This window comes from Lathamus discolor, chromosome 14, assembly GCF_037157495.1.
Source record: "Lathamus discolor isolate bLatDis1 chromosome 14, bLatDis1.hap1, whole genome shotgun sequence".
In the NCBI taxonomy this organism is placed as follows: Eukaryota; Metazoa; Chordata; class Aves; order Psittaciformes; family Psittacidae; genus Lathamus; species Lathamus discolor.
Window position 1 is genome coordinate 5,435,404 of NC_088897.1, and position 21,069 is coordinate 5,456,472.

The 21,069-nt window shown below is 52.2% G+C and overlaps 1 protein-coding gene across 2 annotated transcripts in view; it reads right to left on the reverse strand.

Moving 5' to 3' along the window:
• Positions 1-20,800, reverse strand: part of ATP2A3 (ATPase sarcoplasmic/endoplasmic reticulum Ca2+ transporting 3) — a 48,047-nt gene extending 27,247 nt beyond the window's left edge. For both annotated transcript variants that reach the window (XM_065694231.1, XM_065694229.1), the window contains exons 1-5: positions 20,603-20,800; positions 2,352-2,369; positions 1,828-1,910; positions 1,549-1,653; positions 965-1,103 (exon numbers count right to left, since the gene is read on the reverse strand). In XM_065694231.1, the coding sequence (XP_065550303.1) occupies positions 965-1,103; positions 1,549-1,653; positions 1,828-1,910; positions 2,352-2,369; positions 20,603-20,720 (463 nt within the window). In that variant the 5' untranslated portion in view covers positions 20,721-20,800. The remainder of the gene's footprint in view (positions 1-964; positions 1,104-1,548; positions 1,654-1,827; positions 1,911-2,351; positions 2,370-20,602) is intronic.
• Positions 20,801-21,069: the final 269 nt, after the last annotated feature.

Genomic DNA, 21,069 nt, shown 5'->3' on the forward strand with positions numbered 1-21,069 from the left:
TAAAGGCCAGGTCTGCAGCTGGAGTGTATTTCCAGAGCTGGCTTGGGAGCACTGCCAGCTCACCCAGCTGAGGCTCTGGCCGGTGCTCCTCTGCTTGATCCTCCCTGCATTATTCTTATGTTCATCTTCCAGCTGAAACCCAAATGGAAGACATAAATAACAGCGAGCTGGCTGGGCGCAGGAGGGATTGCAGCATGTTTCCACTAGCAAGGCCACAAGGAGGAAAGGAGAGGATTAGTTTTGCGGCTCTGGGGGCTTACAGCATCATTTAATGAACAAACAAAATGGGATAAGCAAAATGCATCTTCTTTAGGTCTTGCAGGGCAGGCAGGAGACCCCAGACATCCTTTGCTGAATGCAAAACCCCATTAGAAAGGAACATGCAAGAAAAAGCACCCTGCAGCTGGTCCCCTCTGCCTCTCGCCCTTCCCAAATAACAAATTCCCATTCCCAAGAAATCCTGCCCACACAGGCGGGACCAGCGCTGCTGCCTGCAGCACTGAAAGCCCTCCGAGCTCGCCTGGCACCACCGCGCAGCACCCAGCACCAGCCCTGTCCGGGGGACGCACGTGGGAGAGCTGCTTCCAGAGACAGGGAATCTTGGCGGAACACTGAATGTTCTTCCAGTTCTCCTAGAACATGGGGAAACCCCCCCGAGATGCAAAACCTCTGCCAGAAATACACACTGCTTTTTTTCCTTTCCTGCTGTTCTCTACTGCCTCATGCTCAGGGCGAAGCCTCAGCAGGCTGATGAGCCCCAGCTTTGTCCCAGACCATTTCACCTCTCCGCATGTGAAGATCTAAGATCTCAAGTGTATACCAACAAGACAGCCATGCCTCTGGAAGAGACGCACATGGACAGTATGGCACTGCCACAAGGACCGCAGGGTGCCCATCACCAAAGCCCTCCTGCTCAGCACCACCTCCCCATCCCACCCTGTGCCCTAAGATGATGGAACCCTACCTGCCACCTCCACGATGTCCCCAGGGACAATGTCCCGGGCGCGGATCCGCTGTACCCCACTGCGGTCAGCGCGGATCACCTTCCCCATCTCCGGCTCATACTCTTTCAAGGCTTCGATGGCACTCTCGGCGTTTCTCTCCTGCAAGTGGAGGAGAAGCAGAGCTGTCAGTGGTGGCACCAGGCTCCTTCCCCACCTGATGCTAAGACAGAGCCCTCAAACCATGGCCCTGGCCTTGGTACCCATTTGCACCATGGATGGGGCAAATGCCACGTCTTCTTCAGTTGCTCTGAAATGGTCCCCACTGGCTTAAATCACACCAGGTCTTGGGCACCGATGTTCTCATTCTTGGTTTGAATGTTTTTCATTCACCTGTATGTTTTTCCCCATCCAGCAAACCCATCTCAAGCTGCAGATAAATAAATGTCCTTAAGTTGAATAGGTACAAGAAGAGGAGCATCACTGGCTGAACTGAACCTTTAAGAAATGAGTTTCTAATGGCAAGAAGCAACCAGACCTTCAAATGAAGTGTCTCAGCCATGTGCAGCAGAGACCAGCAGGGCAGGTGAGGGGAGCTACAACTTACCTGCCACACACCCACCACAGCATTGGCGATCAGGATCATAATAATGACAACAGGCTCCACAAATGCTGTCGTGGTCTCTTCTCCTTCTTCAAACCAGGCCAGGATCTGGTGGGCACGAGAAGAGAAGGACCACAATGTGACTGAAACAAGCACCAACACTGAAACACTCTGCACCACTGCTGCTACATCTCCTTCATCCACCAGCTCCTTTGCTCTTTGGCTGCCACCTGGGTCCATATGTGCCCTGGAAGGTGCCCACCCCGAGCCCAGGGTACTTACGAAGGACAGAAAAGCTGCCATCAAAAGGATGCGGACGAGGAGATCTTCAAATTGCTCCAACACCAACTCCCAGAGGGACTTTCCTGGTGGGAAAACATGAAGCCAAGCACAGTCAGTGCTCAAAATAACCCAAGGCCACACGGGTTTATGCCACTAAGGCCACTCAGACCAACAGGAGCCCATCCCTTGGTTGCAGCAGAGCTTCTCCAGTGCCCACTGGCCGCGGGCACTAGTAAGGATGTTGAGTGCTGCAGTGGGGAGCTTTTCTCTCTCCTGTTGAACACCTTCATTTCTGGCACTGCCCTGGCAATGTAAACTGGGTCTAGTTTTAACTACAGAAACTAAATCCTCTGTGCTTCCACACACAGCTGGCAGCTTTGTCACCACAGAAAGCTACTGCTCTGTCAGCCCAGCTTACTCTGGGATTAAAACCAACATCAAAAGACCCCAGAGACCCCCTCCTCGTTGTCCTTCCACCCAGACTCGAAGCATGTACCCACCTTCACCTCTAGCCCACAACTTACCTTCTTCTGCAGGGAGCTCTGTGCATTTTCATTGACAGCCCAGCGAGCAAAACAAAGTAGAAAATGATAAAAAGATAAATTAGTGATTTGGGCCCAGACCAGCAACCCTCACGCCCCAGCAGTCCATTCAGGACCCCAAAATGCAGTTTGTTCCACGCATATTCCCGCATCAAAACGGCTCGTCTTCAAACTTCTCTGTCTGACACCAAGCAAGCAGCACTGGACGCTCCCGACACCACCCACACATCATTTCCCTGCTGCAAGCAGCTCCTGTAGCATTTACTGCGGCACTCAGCCTGCCTAAAACATACTCCTCAGGAGCTGCCCTCTCCAAATCCAGGACACAGAGGTCAAACCATCCTGCAAAATGGCCTGCCACAGAGCCAATAGGGACCCCCTGGGGACTGTAACTTTCAGACCACATTCCCCATTCATCAGTTGTACTTTACAGCCTGCAATGCTCCTGGAAAGAAATCCAAAGCTAATGCTTAGCTGGTCCAAGCCATCCTCCTGAATCCAGCCTGGTGGGTGCAGAGCCTCCATCCACACTGCTCCCAACCACCTGCACAACCTGAAAAACCCCCAAGAGCTCCAGACCACCACCACTGTCTCTTCCTGCCACATCCCCATGGATGACCGCTACCTTCATATGCCACATGCACTGAAGGGTCCCAAGGCCACCGAGCAATGAACAAACCCCAGTACCCACCTAGGGCATCGCTCCTGCATCCTCACCCACACAGTACAGAGCTGCTGGCTCTGCCATGGGCAAGGTTTGGCCAAGGACTGCAAAGTCCTGCACCTATGAAGGACTCAGGAGTGACCCCCCTGGTTTTGGCTGCTGATGGGTGCTCATCTTCATTCCCACTCACTGCTCCTGCATTCAGGGTGAATCCTTTGGCTGCCCACAGAGCACGGTCAGACCAAACCCTCTGCCAACTGCCCAAGGTGGGGAAATGCAGACAGAAAAGGAAATCCAGGATTTGCTGAGCACAGCAGAGCTTGCTGGAGAAACTCAAGCCATAGCCATGCAGCAGCAAACCCTCCGGAGCGCTGTGCTTCTGGCTCAAAGGCATCACAGAGCACACAGAGGGTACAGCAGGGTACCAGCACTGAGGTGACAAGGTACCAGCACCAGTGAGTCTGGGTAGCAAACCTCCCAGCAGAGCAAACTCCAAGCAGACCTTCCCAAAGAGCTGTCCCAAAGCCGCTGCTGTCAGCCACCTACTTCTACACCCCATGGGGTGATAATATAACAAGATATTCTTCTAAATCCTTGAGTTTCTGGGGGGGAATAAGGGGCCAGCTGAAGTCCAAGAGGAACTGGCCCAAGGCAGACGCACTTGATGCCCCACCAGTAGACCAAATGTGGGGTTGTCCCCAGGCACCCCCAGCACATAGCCCTGAGCAAGGGCAGGAAGTGAAACCTGCTCGGCTGTTTTCCATCATCTATTTTCATTCAGAGCAATAAGAAAACCCCAACCAACAACCAAACCCAAACCCAAACCCACCTTCACTGAACAAACCGGTGAAAACAAGAAGCCTGAACGTGTTCATGCTGCAAACTGCGCCAGCTTCTCAGTGCTCAGACACGCTCACTACAAGTGGTTTTAAACCCAGGTACCTCTTAGATAAGGATACTGATGCCCTGCATCATGAGAAACAGTCCAGTGTGTAACACCTATAATTATTCTTACGGCAGAGAACTGCGAGTGTAATCCTGGAGCAGCTTCAACATTAAGATCACCCCACAGAGCGTGTCAGAAGGAAAGTGGCTCTTCCCCCTTTTGCAGCCGGCTCCTCTCCACCCCCAGCTTCCTCTCCCCAGCCCAGAGAGCCACCACAATTAAGAGCAGAAGAGATGTGCTGCAGCTATTTCCATCCAGACTCCGCTCTGAGGGTGCGAACACGTGAGGTGAGAGGACTGGAGGCAGACGGGGCCCACAAGGGAGGTGGATGGGGCTCCTGCAGGCTTTGGCTCTTGGGGTGCCCAGGGGTGACTTTCCACCCCAACAGCCACCCGAAATGCCGTGGTCCTGTTAGTGCTTCTCCCCCATGGGGTTTGCATGAAGAGCTACAGAGATGCTGTCTGCAGAGCAGGGAAAACAGGTTTCTGTGAGCTCAGGAGGAAACACGTGCACCGGGGCAGCCAGATGAAATACCACCGGTGGCGCAGTGACACTGCCATCGCTGTCACCAAACCTCAACCATCACCAATGCTGCTGCAGGCGCCTCCCAAAACACCAGTTCTGAGTATACTGAGAACCAGGCACCTCCCCTGCCATCAGTGGCTCCTTCCACTGCCCTCCACATGGCAGCTTAGTGCCCATTCTGCACCAAATACCCAGGCAAAAAAAAGGCAGAAAGTCACAGTAAGCCCACATTTTTGGATCTGAATCAATCAAAACTCACCAGAAAACAGGAGCGTTTGGGGCTGAAACCTCTCCCTCTCCCTTCCAAAATCTCACTAGAAATGAAATGGTTTAGTACCCACCAAAACCCACGTTTTATGCGAGTCAGGCCCGTGGCACTGAGGAGGGCAGCAGAGGTGGTGCTGCCGAGCTGCAGCACTGCCATGTGCCATCGCAACAGGGAATCAGCACGATCCCCGATCTGCAGCTCCTTTGGGATAACACGGTGAGCAGTCAGGCTGAAATACAAGCTCCTGGCTGGCACCTGAATAGCCCCTTTCTTTGGTTGATGGCTCAGAGCTCAGCACAGACATGCTGCTCCGTGCCCAAGCTCCCCAGCACGGCCAGAAGACAGAGGCAGTAACACCACCAAGGGCAGAAAGTGACACTGGTTGCTCAGAGCATCCCCAGAAGGGGCCACCCTCTTGCACCTTAAGTTTTCAGCTTCCCAAGTGAGCAGACCCCCACTGTGGGACCTGCAGCTTGCGGGCACACATCTGCAGTTCCTCTGCTCCTGCTCTTCTGCATCACAGCTTCGGAGAGCAGAGCCAAGAGGGCAGAGGTGCCACAGCAGGGTGATGGGTGTCTGGATGTCACAGGACCACTCCCACCAGAGTGATCCCAGGGGCGATCTCCTCTGGATTACTGAGCGGAGAGGCGCAGACAGCCCTGGCTCTGCTGATCCACAGGGACACAAAACACAGCAGGCTCCTGGAACCGCTGAGGATTTGCAACTCGTTCAGAGCTTGTCACATCATGACCTCTTTCCCCACTGTGCCATCACGTCCCAGTGACTGTGGCCCAAGCTGGGCTGCAAACCACCAGACACAAGATACCCTAAGGGCACGCAACAAGCCCAGGGAGACGCAGGGCTGGCGTCGGGCTATTTTAGCTGGAGGTTGATCTCCAGCTCCTGCCAACTCAAACAGGGCTGGCAGCCCGTGCGCTGGCGCCTGCAGCATGGCAGGGCATGGGAATCAGGTGATGAAAAGGTAAATAAACACGGGTGCCACCCAGGAGTGAGGTGCAGGCTGCTGCCCCTGCGCTCCATGCAGCCTTCATGTCCCCAAGGAGACCGTGTGCTGGAGGCCAAAGCAAACACATCGCATGCAACAGGGTAGCACTGGGGTCACTTTAAGGAAACGTTTGGGCTTCTCCAGCTGAACCAGGGTCAGAAATTCCCAGATCAGCACAGCCCTACGCCAGCCGGTGTGTCTCCAGTAAGGTATCACATTCCGCTCTGCTTTGGGGAAACTGAGGCACGAGGCGACACTCTCCTGCTCAGAGCCAGTGTGTGACCCACAACAGCAAACATCTTGCAGGGTGAACACTGAAACGCTGTTTTGCCCAGCATTTCAGGAGCTTCCCTAGGATAAAATCAGATTTCCCTTATGGGAGACACTTCTGCCACCAAGTGATGCGGGAAGGATAATGGCATGGTGCCCACTGCGGGGTAGAATGATGAGCATCACACCTGGGCCCAGCTTTCTGCTCCAAATAACTTCCTTCGAGCCATATTTCTTATGTTGTAAACTAATTTTACTTTTTTCCCCCTGCCTTTAATTTCTTTTTCCATATGCAGGTAAAGGGAAATGGATACGCAAAACAAGGGACACAGCCAATTCCTGGACTCTGGCGACAGGAAGGGAAAAGGGCCCAAGTAAGTAGTGAAAAGGGTAAGAAAAACCCAGAACATCCCCAGCTGAGAGCGCAGCCCCCCTCCCATGACATAAAGCAGGAACCCCGGCAGGGCCGCTCTGCGATCCTTCCATCATCCTACACGACACCAGGCAGAATAAACTGTTATTTTAACTGGCTGCCTTTCCCAGGGCCGGCTGCACTGGAAGGATCCCATCCCGCAGGGATATCTGCTCTGCTTCATCCCCGCTGACAGCCAGCACCGCTCCACATCACCGGCGCCCCGCACAACGGCCAGATTGCACAATGGGAAAGGCTTTTCCAGGTTGTTTTAACACAAGCTCAGCCCGTCACCTGCTGGGTGTAAATCCTGCCTGGGGATGGAGGCATGAAGCTGCTCATCACCTTGCCACTGAGCTGCAGAACTGTAAAGAACCAGCGTTTGCAAACTAATCCTGGGTGTTTTAGTGTGATCTGGGATGACAAACACTCAAAGCCTAATGGTGCTAATGCTCCCTGATGGTCACAGAGGACAAACCACAGTTATCTAAGTGCCTCAGCTGTGTATGACTCAAATTAATCCACACGGCTCTGCTTCTGTGAAGAGCTTCACACCTGAGCTTCCAAAACACCGCTACATCCCTGGAGCCTGCCCTGCACCTCGCATCTCACCCAAGCTCCAAGCACGCAGCACTCTGCTCCACTCAGGAAGAGTGGGACCTTTGGGATGCAGCTAAAGGACTTTCAGAGCTTGCTTCAGCTTCTGCATGGCTGAGGTGTTCTTACCCTCTGCCTACCCCGACACCCTGGAGCCCACCCTTGCTGGACCCACAGACACCATGTGCTGTTGCACCGAGATGGGGAGCTGAGCACATCCTTGCGCCAGGTGGCCGTGGACAAGCTCTGCTTTGCACCACAACCTACGCCAGGAGGATCTGGCTCTTTCCTGTGTCCTCCATCACCCCGAGGAGCTGGTTCCAAAGCCACGGGTGCTCTCCCTCCAGTGTCTCTCCTTCCAGAGCGAAGGCAGTGGTGGCCCTGGCTGTGCTGTGAGCTGGGGAAGCACCTCCAGCCCCAGCACCCTATTTGCGTACTGCTCACAGCTGCTTTTTCCTGCACACGGGCGAGCTCTGGTTACACACTGGCTGCTCAGAGCTGCTTCAGAAGGCAGCAGGAAGAGAAAAGGAACGAGATACAACCCCCCTCCCATAGCAAACACCAGCAGTTTGCTGTTCTTCCAACTCCCCAGCGCTTGTCCCTGAATGAACCCTGCCCTGTGCACTGCAAAACCCCAGTGCCCCCTCCTGGCTGGGGGACCCACAGCCCCCAGAATGAGCAGATTTGAGGCAGGAGGAAGTGCTGGGGATGGCAGCAGCCTGGGGTGGGCAACGGCTCGCAGGGCAGCGCAGGAGGATGCTTGGCAGAGGTTTAAGGGATAGGAATGTCCTTGCTGTTTTCCAGGCAACGCTTTAGGGTGAAATGATCCAACTCGTTTTCTGGCTGGCACCCAGATGCTGCGAATGGCTGGCAAAAAAATCAGCCCCAAACATTTCTGGTTTGGGTCTCAAAGCTTCCTGTGGCAGAAAAGGCTCCAGTCCGACTGCCTCTCCTACCCTCACCCTGCTCTTCCAAACCCACCAGTACTGAGCAGAGCCTAGCACCATCAGTCCTTCCAGGATGGTGACAGGGCCCAAGGAGAGAACAGGCACATTCAAGCACCCAACCCACAGCTATGGTCAGAAGGGAGAAGCTGGAAAGCTCATTTGCACCTTTTCTGGCCAGCAAAACTTACCTCAGCAGGTCAGGGACTAGGAAACACAGTTATCCTGGATGTGCCCCCCCAGCAAATCCAGCCCTGTGCTACCTGTTTCTCTCTGGAAAATCTGCACATCCCCATGCTGATGGATAAGCCACCACCACCACATCCCGCTGTCTCCAGGTAGAAAGAAACAGGGATGGAGGTGGGAATGTGGCATCAGACTGATGGTCCAAGAAGCTGCATGAAGTAAGTAAGGATAACCTTGCCCACCCCACCCGAACTTCCCCTCCCTTACTCTCGGAAATGGTTCATCTCCAAAACATTGGATAGCACAAGGTTCCCTGGTGCAGGGGGTCCTAGCATGGAGCCATGAAGCATCTTCCTCTCGTGCCATCGTGAAAAGCATGTTCCCTGCAATAACCCACCTCCTTTTCTTAATGCTAGGAAGGCCAGGTTGGACGAAGCCTTGGGTGAGATGGTTTAGTGTGACGCGCCCCTGCCCATGGCAGGGCGGTTGGAACTAGGTGATCTTAAGGTCCTTTCTAACCCTAACTATTCTATGATTCTATGAAAATAATGGGAGATTTTGCCCATTTTGCCCCCCTAGATGAAGCCACCCCTCAAGCAGCTCCAGTGCCTATGTGGTGTTTGCAAGAATAAAGTATTGGGAAAATTTGGGGGAAATCCCGATGGAATTGTGGTCTTTCCCCACCCCCCTATCCCTGTCCTCATGGGCACCCAGCAGATCCCCAGGATCATTTTGGGAGTGGGAGGGAGCCGGGCAGAGGAAACCCATGGCTCCAGGCTGGGATGGATTACTTGAGCAAGCTAAAAGCAGCGGTTTGTTCCCTCCTGCACCAACGCAGTGGAAAGAATTTCCAGCTCCGGCTCCCGGGTGGAAAAGCTAAAAATCTGCATTTAAATAGTAACAGGTTTCGGAAAAAAGGAAAAAAAAAAAAAAAGTAAAACCACTACAGGAGCTTGAATAAAATAAAGCTTAAGCCGGGGTGGGTTTTTTTTAGGTTTGGGGTTATTTCAGGTTTTTGGTTTAGCTTCTCCTTATCGCTGCTTCGAGCAGACCCTTTCCATAACTCCAAGGAAAGGCACAGGATGACTCTGCTCTATTTGTGAGCCTTCTGCCAGAACTGCCACAACCCCGACCAAGACACACGCTGCAATTTCAGTGTATCTTCTTCCTTCACCCCACAAATAGCATTTTATTTCCTCCTTTATTGCTCTAAAACTATTTTCTTCAGCTCATTTCCCATTGATGCCCCAGTGGCAAGCGATGCCCAGCAATGCTTTTTCACCCTTTTGGGCTCTGCGGCAGCCTGCTCCCCCATCCCAAGTGAGATGCCCAGATACCACCCTGAGCCAAAACTCTTCCAACCCAGCACACTGGGAATACTAGGACTGAAAAGGCAGGTAAGAAAATGAGACCACGATGCACTTCCAACATCAGAGACATTTGTACCTGGATGGAGGAGAGATGATGCTCAGCATGCAGCAAAGGGCTGTTATGGCTCAGTGTGGCAAACAGCATCCCCCCAAAACTGCTTCCCTGAGGATCTGGTGAGTGTTTACACTGAGCCAAGCATCTTTGATAAGGTTGTAAGCCTGGTTTAGTGGTGGCCTTGGCAGTGCTGGGGAATGGTTGGACTTGATGATCTTGAAGGTCTTTTCCAACCTGGTTCATTCTGTGATTCTATTCCACTAGCAAAGTGCTATGGAAAGTGCGGGAGGCTCCTAGTTGCTGCATCCAGCAGCCCAGATGCTGGCACTATCTCTGCCTAGAGGACACTTCTTCCATCACCGCACAGGGACCAGCTGGTCCAGGGGCTCTCAGCATTAGAACACCCAGTACCCACCACCCCAGGAGAAGACAAGCAGGGAGGAAAGGGGTTACCTTCCCCCTGCTGTAGCCCCAGTGTCTTAAACTGCATAAAACTTCCTTCCTTTTCCCCAAACAAGGGCTCACTGCAGCACCCCTGGCATAGCCCAGCAAACTTTTGGCTTTGTTACTCTTTTTGCTCAACATCTTGCAATTTGGCAGGTTTTGGACTGAACTGCAACTGGTGCGAACCCAACTCTTGAGACACTTGCAAGAGCCAGCCTATGGGGGTTTGCCAGATGAAACCCCTCAAAAGCAAAGCCCCAAACCAGTAACATCAATGTAAAAAGAGAAAAAAGAGAACTACAACATATTGCCTTTAAATCCAAGCAACATTTTCACTCCTTCCCTGCCATTCTCACCCCTCCAGAAGCTGATGTTTTGATCAATATGTTTAACTGAGACGTTTTAATTGATCCTGCTGCCACCTGTAGCCAAGCTATGCATACAACCTGCTGTGTATTTACAGACCAGGAAAGCCCAAACTTTGCATGCGGAGTTGGAAGAAGACCCTACCCCAAGCTCAGGGCGGCAGGGAGCCAACTCCATCCTAAAAGCCCAGAGCTCTAGAGGAGGTGGGCTGCACTTTCTTCCCCCGTGTGTTTGTTTTGTGGAGGAGATGCCTCCACCACAGCAAGCCTTTGTGAAATTTAAAGTTTGAATACGAGATCTCAACCCATCTCCCATCTGCTGGTAAAGAAAATCAGGCTGATAAAACGCAGCCAGCATATCCATAGGGCAGTGCAGCCTCCAATGGGGGCCAATGAGCTGCTTTTCCACTCAATGAGCTCAGACTGAGATTAATACTACTAATTTCTGTGCAGAACTCCATGCCCCGGCTGACCTGGCTCCCCCCACACACACACATTTGCTTTTTCTGGTATCTGTTCTCAGAGCACAGTCTATTTTCAGCAGGCCTCTTGGATGGGTTTTCATGGAAAATGAAGGCGACACTGCCCTGGGTTTAGATTAGATCAGAAGAGAAAAATTTCTGTAGGATAGAACAGATCTGTTCTTCGGGAGGAAAAAGGGGCGAGCTGGACAATTAATACTTTTCATGGATGAGCTCCCTGGGGATCCCACATGTCTGTGCAGCTGAAGTAGCTCCTTTCCTGGAGCGAGATACATGGAGATCCCTGAGTCTCATCTAGGCTTTTTCCATTATCCCCTTCCAACTAGGTATGATACCTGTGTGTGTGTCTAAGGATGAAATATTGTATATATGTGTATACATACACAATACCTATATACATTGCGTTTAAGAATCAAACCTTTTATATACATGTGCGTATATATATACATAGATACCTGCATACATTTATGTCAAAAAAGGGTGAAAAAGGGAAGAATCATTTGAATTAGGCTTTTACAAACCAAAAGGAGCCCCAGAAGAGGCCTGAGCCATGGCGCAGAGCAGCCCCAGGTCACTGCAGGACTATCCTCCAAAGAGGAACACATCAAAACACTACTGCTCCTCCAATGGGTCTCATTCACCTGCTGGCAGCAGAAGGTCCCTGACCTCTGAAGCACGCAAAAGCCCAGTAAACCTGCCAAACCCCAAAGGACACAGTGCCTGGAGGGGAACCTCAGCAGTGCCCGGAGCGAGAAGACCATGGACACAGCTCCATCGCTTCCCGTCTCCGACCCCGCGCGGCTCGGCCGCCCTGCTTTATTTTTGGTTTTCCACTCACTCCCCACATTTTTCTTATTTTAGCCCTTCTGTTGACTTGGAAGTTGCAGAATGGAAACAGAACAGTGCAAACAGGCAGGTAAGGGGAGGGTTGTCCTGACCTCGGCTGCCCGGCGCCTGGGGACAGGCGCTCGGCAAACTCCAGCTGAGCTGACAGATGTGTTACAGGGCAAATCCCTGGGGATTCGGCCGTCGAGTCACTGCTCAGCTAATTGAGTTCCGCTCGAGGATCTCTGTGCTTTCACTCCCCACGGTGAAGGAAGCAGAAGAGAGTCTCCCCCACCCACACACCCCTCCCAAAACCCAACTGATTCTTATCAGCAACAAACGCAAGAACAACTGTTTTCAAACCAGAGGAGAAAAAAACCCAAACCAACAACCCCCCATGTAACAAAGCAAATATTTAACATAAAAAGCAGCCCTTGCATTTGCATGGGGGGGGTGACTCTGCAAGGACTCCATGGATAGCATCCAATAAAATGAGGAGGAAAATAGGGCATTTTGGCCACCTATCCCCAGGAGGACACAGACCCAGCACAAGGGTCAGCTTTGTACCCAGCTCCCAGGAGCAGTACGGCCACAGCTGGCAGCTTTGGGGACCACACGGCTGTGCTGGAGGTGGTTTCATCAGGATGGAGAAAACCCCTCGGCGCTGGGGCTGCCCTACTGCTCCCACAGCCACCCGACACAACCCTGCCCTTGGGTCTGAATTAACTCACATCCCTTCCCCGCCTCCCCCCACATTGGTTTAAAATACACACCGTGGCTAAATAGCAGGAAACACCCGAGGCAAAAATACCACGGACAGGAACCCAGGGGCACAGGGGACGTGCAAGAGCAAGAAGCGGATTTCCTCCCCAAAACATCGCACCTCTGATGGTGACGCTGACCCCGCCGCGGGCTGGGCTGGGCCATCAGTGCTGTGTCCCTCGTCCTCGAGTGCCTTCACCCGTCAGCATGGGACTGACAGCTCTCAAGAGGGGAAACCCCCAGCTTTTTGTTGTCTGTTTTGCTTCTCTTCCATAAGGGGGTCTTTCATTCAAACATGGCTCATGGTGACTTGCAAATGTCAGTGTGGGTTAAAAAACCCATACAGTTATATATGTAATCTCAAATGAGAGAGATACTTAATCTCAAATGGGCATACATACATATAATCACAGAATGGCTTGGGTTGGAAGGGACCTTAAAGACCATCTAGTTCCAACCACAAATGCACATATATATATATATATAATCTCAAATGGGACATATATATGTATTGTATATATATATATATGTATTGTGTGTATATATACACACATATAAATAAATAAAAATCCCAAATGGGTTCATGTGGGAGCACAGGTGACAAAGCCAGGACCTACATCAGCATATCCAGGTTGCTGAAGATGTAAATTTTAGGAGGATTTTGATGACCAGAGCTGAGACACCTACATTTAAAGGTCCTATAGGTTTAGGCTTCAAAAAGATGTACAACATTTCAGATTACAGCCACCACGGGTGTCACAAAGAGATGCCACCGCATGGCCTGAAGAAGCCTGATGCCTTGGGATGTGCTGGACCAGCCGGCACATGGGCACGGACCATGTCCTGGGAGGTAGATGGGATCACTACCAAACCACAGACCCAGCACCTCTGCGGTGAGAAATAGCTTCTACTGAGTGACAACAAGCAGCCAAACCTCAAAACCTGGGAGATTCACACAGAAAACCAGCAAATACTAGTTATAGACATGAGGTTCACTGCTGGCAAGGATTAATTCAATACCTCTTCAAAAGAGAAACACTTTGCACTCAAATCTGACCCTCCTTTCACGACATGACTGGGTCAACTGGTGCGAGTCACCCATCAAGTGGGGCTTGGAAAAGACCCACTAGCATTAACTGCATTAATCCTAACAGGAATAATGAGTCTCCTGTCCCAGCATTGCTCATCACCACCTCTGCAGTCACTGCTGGATGCCAACGGAGCAGGCAGCTGCCTGTGAGGGGTTAACCACCCACTGAGGAGCCTCTGGTGCACACTCACGTCATGGAAATACTCAAGTAACCACAATTTTCTCTCTTGCTTTTTTGGCTCTGGTTCTTCAACACTTCTGCACTTCCAGCCCAGACCTCTGCTACCTGTTTCCCAGAGAGGTAACTGGTACACAGACAGCAGCTCGAGCGAGCAGGTGGGGATCTGCTTTTAACACAGGTTACCGTTATACTTTCTACCTCCAATAGTGCCAACACTGAGATACAAAACCAGATTGTGATTCACAATACAAGGAAAACCAACAATAACCAGATGCACAGCAATAAATGGAGGTGGGCTGGGGGGTTGGTGCTTTCTGGGTATTAGTATTGCACCAGGTTGGACTAAGCCCCAGTCAGCCCTGTCCTGCTGCTGCCTGCGCACCCACAGCAGCTGTAGGCCCCTCTCCTCCGTCCATTCCTTCCACTTTTCCCAGTGCTCCCAGTCTCCCCAGCATCAGCTGTTTCTCCTGCCTGAAGTGCACCAAGTGGCCAGGAGGAGCTGCCTTTGCTGCCTTCACCCCACCTGAGATGCAGTGGGAGGTCACCCACGATTGCTACATGAGAACCAGGGGAAGGGGAGGGAAAAGAAAGAACAGGTAAAATGAAAAGCAAGCAGCAAACCGAATCTGTCTTCTGATAATCACAACCTGCCTTAATATTTCCACCCTGTAATTGAGACCACAAGAACCAGCAATGCTCCTGGAAAACATAAGCCCAGCAGCTCGGCTTCCAGTCCCCATCCCACTCCCACGCGCCTCTGGACCGCTCTGCAGCCGGTTACTGAACTAACCCACATCAAACCAGCCAGCCCAGGAGACAATGCCCGCATCTTCACACCATCACTGGCTGTGATTAGCAGAGTGAGACAGCAGCTTGGGCAGGGAGCGCTGCCCTGTGTGCCAGAGCTGCCCGAATGGGCTTTTCCCAGGGAAGAAAAGTAAACAGGAGGCTTAGAGCATCCTTGTGCAATGTCAGCAACTGATGTTACCTGCTGAGAGAGGTTTGCTATTCTGCTTTTAAGGCCCTAATTCCCCATGCAGTATGGGTTAGGTGTTGCTCGTAACTTCTTAGTGCTCCTTCTAATAGCCTGAAAACATTAACGGGGATGGGGCATCCACTGACACACCAAAGAACTCGATGTACCAAGAGGATTTTGTGGCTGCTCCGGACACATGCGCTATCTCTCAGCAAGGAGCTGCTTCCCTGGGAGCAGAGCTGGACCAACTGGGTGAGATGCACAGGGTGCAAACACCCTGTATGTGGTTCATGGCTTACAAAGAATAACCTTTGGAGGCTCACCGACATCCCAACTGACTCTACAAAAGGTGCATGTAGAAGAAAAATCAAAACTGGCTCCTCCAGAGATTTGAACAGATGAAAAAGCATCCAACCACCTCATTCTTCAGAGCCATGACAATAAGAGCACCTCAGGGTTGCGCACAGCCCCACCAGTCCCACAACACTGCTGATGCCTTTTGATAATCAGCATTGGGGATCGTGTGGGTCAGCTGTGCTCACCCCAGCTCGAGTGCTGCACAGGGCAGCTCTCACCACCAGAAAACAACCACCGCCTGCTTTACGTTGCCTGAAGCTGCATGCGCTCAGCCCTGCTTCATGCCAACATCCACAGCTTTGGGCATCCAGCAGGGATGTCCCGCAAGGGTCTGTGCCAAAGCGTTCGCTGGGCTGTGGATGTGCCAGGACAGACCAGATCCACAGGACAGGGGTGATTCAGCAGCAGCCAGGAGCCTCCTGCTTTCACACCATCCCTTTTGCAGGAGGAGATCAAACGCAAAGTGAAAAGGCAGCGACTTGGACGCTTCTCAAAAATTAAAATTCCCCTTGGTAGGAAGGAAGCCAAAGCAACACCAGGCGTTGGGTGCTGCTTTTAAGGCAAGAAAAATGGTTTTTAGGGGAAGCTTTAAAAAGGAAAAAACCCAAACCCTTACTTGCAACATAAACACCAACAGTATTTTTCAGAGATCTACCCTGGGGCAAGATGACCATGGAAACATGACTCAATAGCTTCAAATCAGATCCGGTGATTAGAAAAGGCAGAAAGACCAACGCCACTGCAAAGGCAGAGAGCAGATGTGCAGCTACACAGCGAGGGCAAGGGCTGCACTAGACTGGCCAAAAACACTCGGCTGGAGCAGGGAGGGCCAAATCAGCACCTGAAACGCTGGGGAAGAAGATTAGCCTGGGGGAAAAGGGGGATTTTGCTGCTCATGGTGGTTTTGGAGGACCCACTCCAGCCCCTTTATGGAAATGGCACATCCTAAGCTGTTTCTGGGCACCCACAGTGCATCCTCCTTTATCAGTGTTTTGTAGCACCAGCTCCAGCACCCCCCAGCTTAAAAACCAGCCATGAAATAAAAGCATCAATGCAATAACACGTGTGCCAGAGGGGGAAAACACAAGACATGGATGTGAAAACCTTTCCCACCAGGACAGCCCCAGCCTCTCCTCACCCTGGAAATTTCCCCTCCCTGGTTCCTGCAGCATTTTAAGTGCAGGCATCAGCTTTTGTGAACACTGCTGCTCATTCACAATTTGTGGAGGTAGGCAGGGAAGCGGGTAACCTCACAGGACACCACAGGGATGAACATCCCGACTTCCCTCTTGTCCAATTAGGAAAATTTGGTGTAGTCTCTCCCTAAATTTGACGCTCGCAAGGTTTTAATGCCTCAGCATTTCTCCTAAGGGAGAGGACTGGGAGGAGGAGAAGGGGGAAAAAAACCCATAGCATGTTTATGAATCAGCCTGCGAAGCGTGTGTTTCGGGGGTGGAAAAGGTGGGCGATGCGCAGAGGAACAGAGTTAGATGAGTCACAAAATGCTGCTTTTCCTCTCCTCGCCGGCATCGCAACTATTCCAGCGTGGAAGAGAAATTGTATTTCTTTCTTTTTTTATTGTCAGGAGGGAGCTGGAGCGTAACCTTGGCTGGGTAGCAAGCGCCGGCAGCAAACCCCACTTAGAGTACACACAGGGGCACCTGCATACATGTGCTGATGGATGCACATACATATGCACACACAGCCCCTGGTACAGGCTGGGATAAGGATGGGAATAAACAATTTATCAGTGGGGTTTGCTGCTGCTTCTAACGAAACAGGGGCTTGGACCTCTGCTCATGTCAAAGAGCAAGAAGCAACTCAGGAATGAGCCTCGGTGGGTTTCGGGAGAGTGGCAACACATCACAGGCTGGATTTGGGCTTGGGGATATCTCTTCCTCCCACCCATGTGGGCTTGGGCACATACATGTGCAAACACACACACAAGAGCTCTGAGATCCTGAAATAAAGCTTATGGAGATGTGGAGAGGTGTGTTATAAAAGAAAAGCCAATTTACTCATGGGGTTTGAGCTCACCGTGTTGAAGCCGGCTTGAGTAACACTTAAAACGTCACCACGTAAACCCTGTTACCACTGCACCTTGCAGAGAGGCAAAGGAGGTTTTGAAGAGCATCAGGTACCACACTGGGGTCAGCCCCAGGAGCAGCGAGGGTGAGGCAGAGGATGGGCAAGACCTGGAGGAGAGCTGATCCTGCCCGGTGGCATTCCCAACCCCAGACAGGAGCAGGGCTTCTGCTTGGGAGTCCAAAGAGAGATGAAATGCAAGAAGAGATAAAGGCCCCTATGCTGCTAACAGCTGAGCACTTGACTCTACTGACATTCACAGTCCATTTAGGTTACTGATAAAGCAAACAAAATTATGCACATGCATTAACGCTAGCAATATCCTGCCTGACATGCATGCTCATTTACACATGGAAATCCATTTACAAGAGAAATCAGAGCTATATTTAAAACAGAAAAATCACTTCACCATCCATGGGGCAACTCCTGTTTACATCTGTCATTCCTCAGCAAAACTGGAACCATTTCAGGGTAAATTGTACCCCTGGTTTTACGTTTAGAAAGAAAAATGTTTGCCCCCCCCGTGCTCCCCCACCCTCAAGGTGTTAAGAGACATGTGCATTTATTGCTTCTGTATTTCAGTGGGTTTGAAGCGGTGTAGTGTAAAAGCAACCTGTGGAGCTCAGTGCTGGCAGATGGGAGGAAGCACAGGGAAGCACCCGCCTGGCACACGTGGAGCATCCAAAGCATTTATTAGTTAAAACTGACTTTGGAGATTCAGAAGCCTTTTAAGAACTGCCATCGTGAGACCTAAATGTTCTGTGGCTTCTCCAGCTTCCTTGGCAAACAAAACGGCCATGACAGAGCTGAAACTGGAACACGAGCTCTTCTTAAAAGGAGAAATATCTCCTTCCAGGCCAGCAATCTACATCTCACTGCTTGGCTGCCAAGCCACGAACTGGAGATATTAAATAATCAGTATTGCTCTCCGTTTCCTCCTGCAAATGTAAATACGAGCACTGGAGCTGAAAAGCAATCGTAGGCTCCAAAAGAACACTCACCCCCTAAAATATATATATATTTAATATAAAACACACCAGCGGCCGCTGCTTCTCACTTAATGCTGGAGCTCATTGCTCCAGCATTTAAAATGCATCACTAGAATAAAGAAGCAGCAGAGAGCAGCTCTGAAGTATGTCAGGAGGCAGATTTTAAGGAGGATGATGTATTTTAGATTGTGATTCATGACCACACTGGCAGCTTGATTTCAGGTGAAATGAATGAATGCAAGACAGGAGGCTGTGAAAATGAAACTAGCTGGAGGCGAAGGGCTGCTCTGCCCTTCAAGCCACCTAAGCTTTGCATCTTCTTCCCCCTTCTGCACAAGCTCAAGCGTGTCACCAAACGGCCCCACACTTCCGCTGCTGGAGTTTAATTAAGCCTAAATTAAAATGCAATTTAACACAGGTCACTTTGCAGCCCAGCTCACCACCCCACACTGCTCCCTGGAGCAGTCCTCCCGCATGGGGCGTGCAAAGGTACCCCAGCACAGCCAAGGAGGCTGGCTCCTGCTGCTGCAACACAACCTGCAAGTTCTCACCACGCTGGAAAAAAAGGCTATTTGCTTAACGTCAAGGTTCTAAACCAAGCAAATCACAAAGGGTCCCATTCTGGGTGATTTTAAGCTGTGCTAACGTGCCCGAATCTCATCGGTGCCATGAGAAAAATATAAATACAGCACAAAAACTGCAACAATTCAGAATTCTGAAAGAAAATCTTCAACCACATTTTCACTGCTGGTTACGCTGCCCGTGTTATTGCTCTCAATGTCCACGCACATCACTGTGAGCTGTACTGTGCAGAAGATGCAGCCCTCTGCTTCGAAGGCAAAAGCCACAGGACATCCCAAAGCCAAAAGCTCTTGCAAATCAACAGCCTGCAAGAAACCCAACACTGAACTTTACGAGAAGCAAAACTGCAGAGAGCCAAGCACGGAGCTCGCCTTCATGGAGGAAGGAAGACAAATAAAGAGACAAAGTTAACTGCTACTGTTAACCCTTTGCTCTGCACCTACATCAGACATTCGAGGCACCTTCCTCAAGGAGAGCCCAGTGTCACCGAGCAGCCAACGTGCCTGACTCAGCAACGATGATTTACTTGGACAAATGGAAGGATGAAGCCACCATGAGCCCCACAATGGTGATGCCCATAGGTGACATGCTGCAGCATGGCACAAGAGCACACATCACATTCTCATGGGGCCAAGGGACGGCACAAAAATGTGGGGAGCAATTATACCTTGAAATCAGGCCGCTCACCTGTTTGTTAACGATGCATTGATCCCTCCCCTCCCTACTAATGAGATAGGTCCCCAGCTGCCTTCCTCCAAAACCAGGTCAGACAAGGGCAGATAGGACAGATGCTCCATTGCTTACACCTTGCGCAGAGTGCTCCATGGTAAGAGCTTCCAAGTGCAGTCCTGACCACACCAACCCAGGGAGCAAAGCATAAGCTACCTGATATGGGGAGTGCTGGCAGAAAGGGGGGCCCCAAGCACAGCCCAGCACACAGGACCGATGCTCACAGGGCTCGTTTGGAGTCCGCACAGCCCTCCCAATGAATTAAGTATGCAGAGTGCAATCCTGCTAGCAGCTGCTTGGGGTTTCCTCAGCCTCATCCTTAAGGATCAAACAAAAAGCAGATGCAACAAGCTCCAAGTCAGGAGAGAGTTTACACACTTATCTCCTTGCACAACTTTGAGACAGGACCTGCTACCCCAAAGCACTGGAGCAAACTCACCCTAAAAACCTCCCATTTCCATGCGCAGTCAATGACCTACGTCCTGCCCCAGCCGGACCAACGGCAATCGGACTGGGTAGGTTCAGGCACCCCCGTAAGTCCCTCCTGTGCACACTGAGCACTTGCAAACCACGAGGTTAAAAACTGCCCTTATCCAGCCTAGGAGATGTCCAGCTGCTCAAGGAGGGCTCCCCGGGTCAGAGGAGCAGGCAGCGAGCCCGCTGCACATCTCATCATCCTATCTCCCCCTGCCACCCCTTCCTCTTCCGCAGAGCACCCATGGCCCAGCCAGGGCTATGGCGAGCTGGGAGGGGGATCCCCCCATCGCAACACCCCTTGCCTCGATTTTGGGGCTTCCCTCTTTCACCCACAGGCAACGGGGGCACCTCTCCCTCTTCTTCCCGGCCCCGTATCCGTGTCCCTCCGCCATTCCGCCAGAGCCCGCTAATTTCCAGCACCGGCGGCCGCCCATACCCCGGTAAGTCGGTAACTGAATTAAGCTGGCAAACATTCCCCTCATCAACAGGTATCCCACAGCAAATCCCCACGGGTCCTCCGCGGAGCGGAGGGATACCCCGCACCGCCGGCCCCGAGCTTCACCCCGGCTCTTCCCGGTCCCGACGGAAGGTCCCCGCCGCCGCCTTGTCCCGTTAGGGCTGCCCCATCCCGCCGACCCGCACTGACCATTGGGGCCGTACTTCTCCCGGCTGCGGCGGACCTGCTCCGGGCTGAGCCCGCAGCTCTCGCTCACGCCGAAGCGGCGGAGGACGTCGAGCACCGGGAGGCTGTGCGCCGCCTCCATGCCCCGGGCCCGGCGGCTGCTCGGCGGGGGCACACGCGGCGCCGCTCGCACGGAGCTGCCTCGGCACCTCTCCGCCCGCACCGGGCCCGCCTCCGCCCCGCCCCGCGCCCAGCGCCGCCTCCCGCGGGCAGCCCCGCACCGCACCGAGCCGGGGGGAGCGGGGACAGCCCGTGTCCGGCACCTCCGCCCCGGCAGCGCAGAGCGGAGGGGCTGGTCGGTGCCCATCGTGTGTTCATCACAGGCGGGTTTGTGTTGGAAGGGACCTCAAAGCCCATCCAGCTCCAAGCCCTGCCACGGGCAGGGGCACCTTCACTGGAGCAGCTTGCTCCAAGCCCCTGTGTCCAACCTG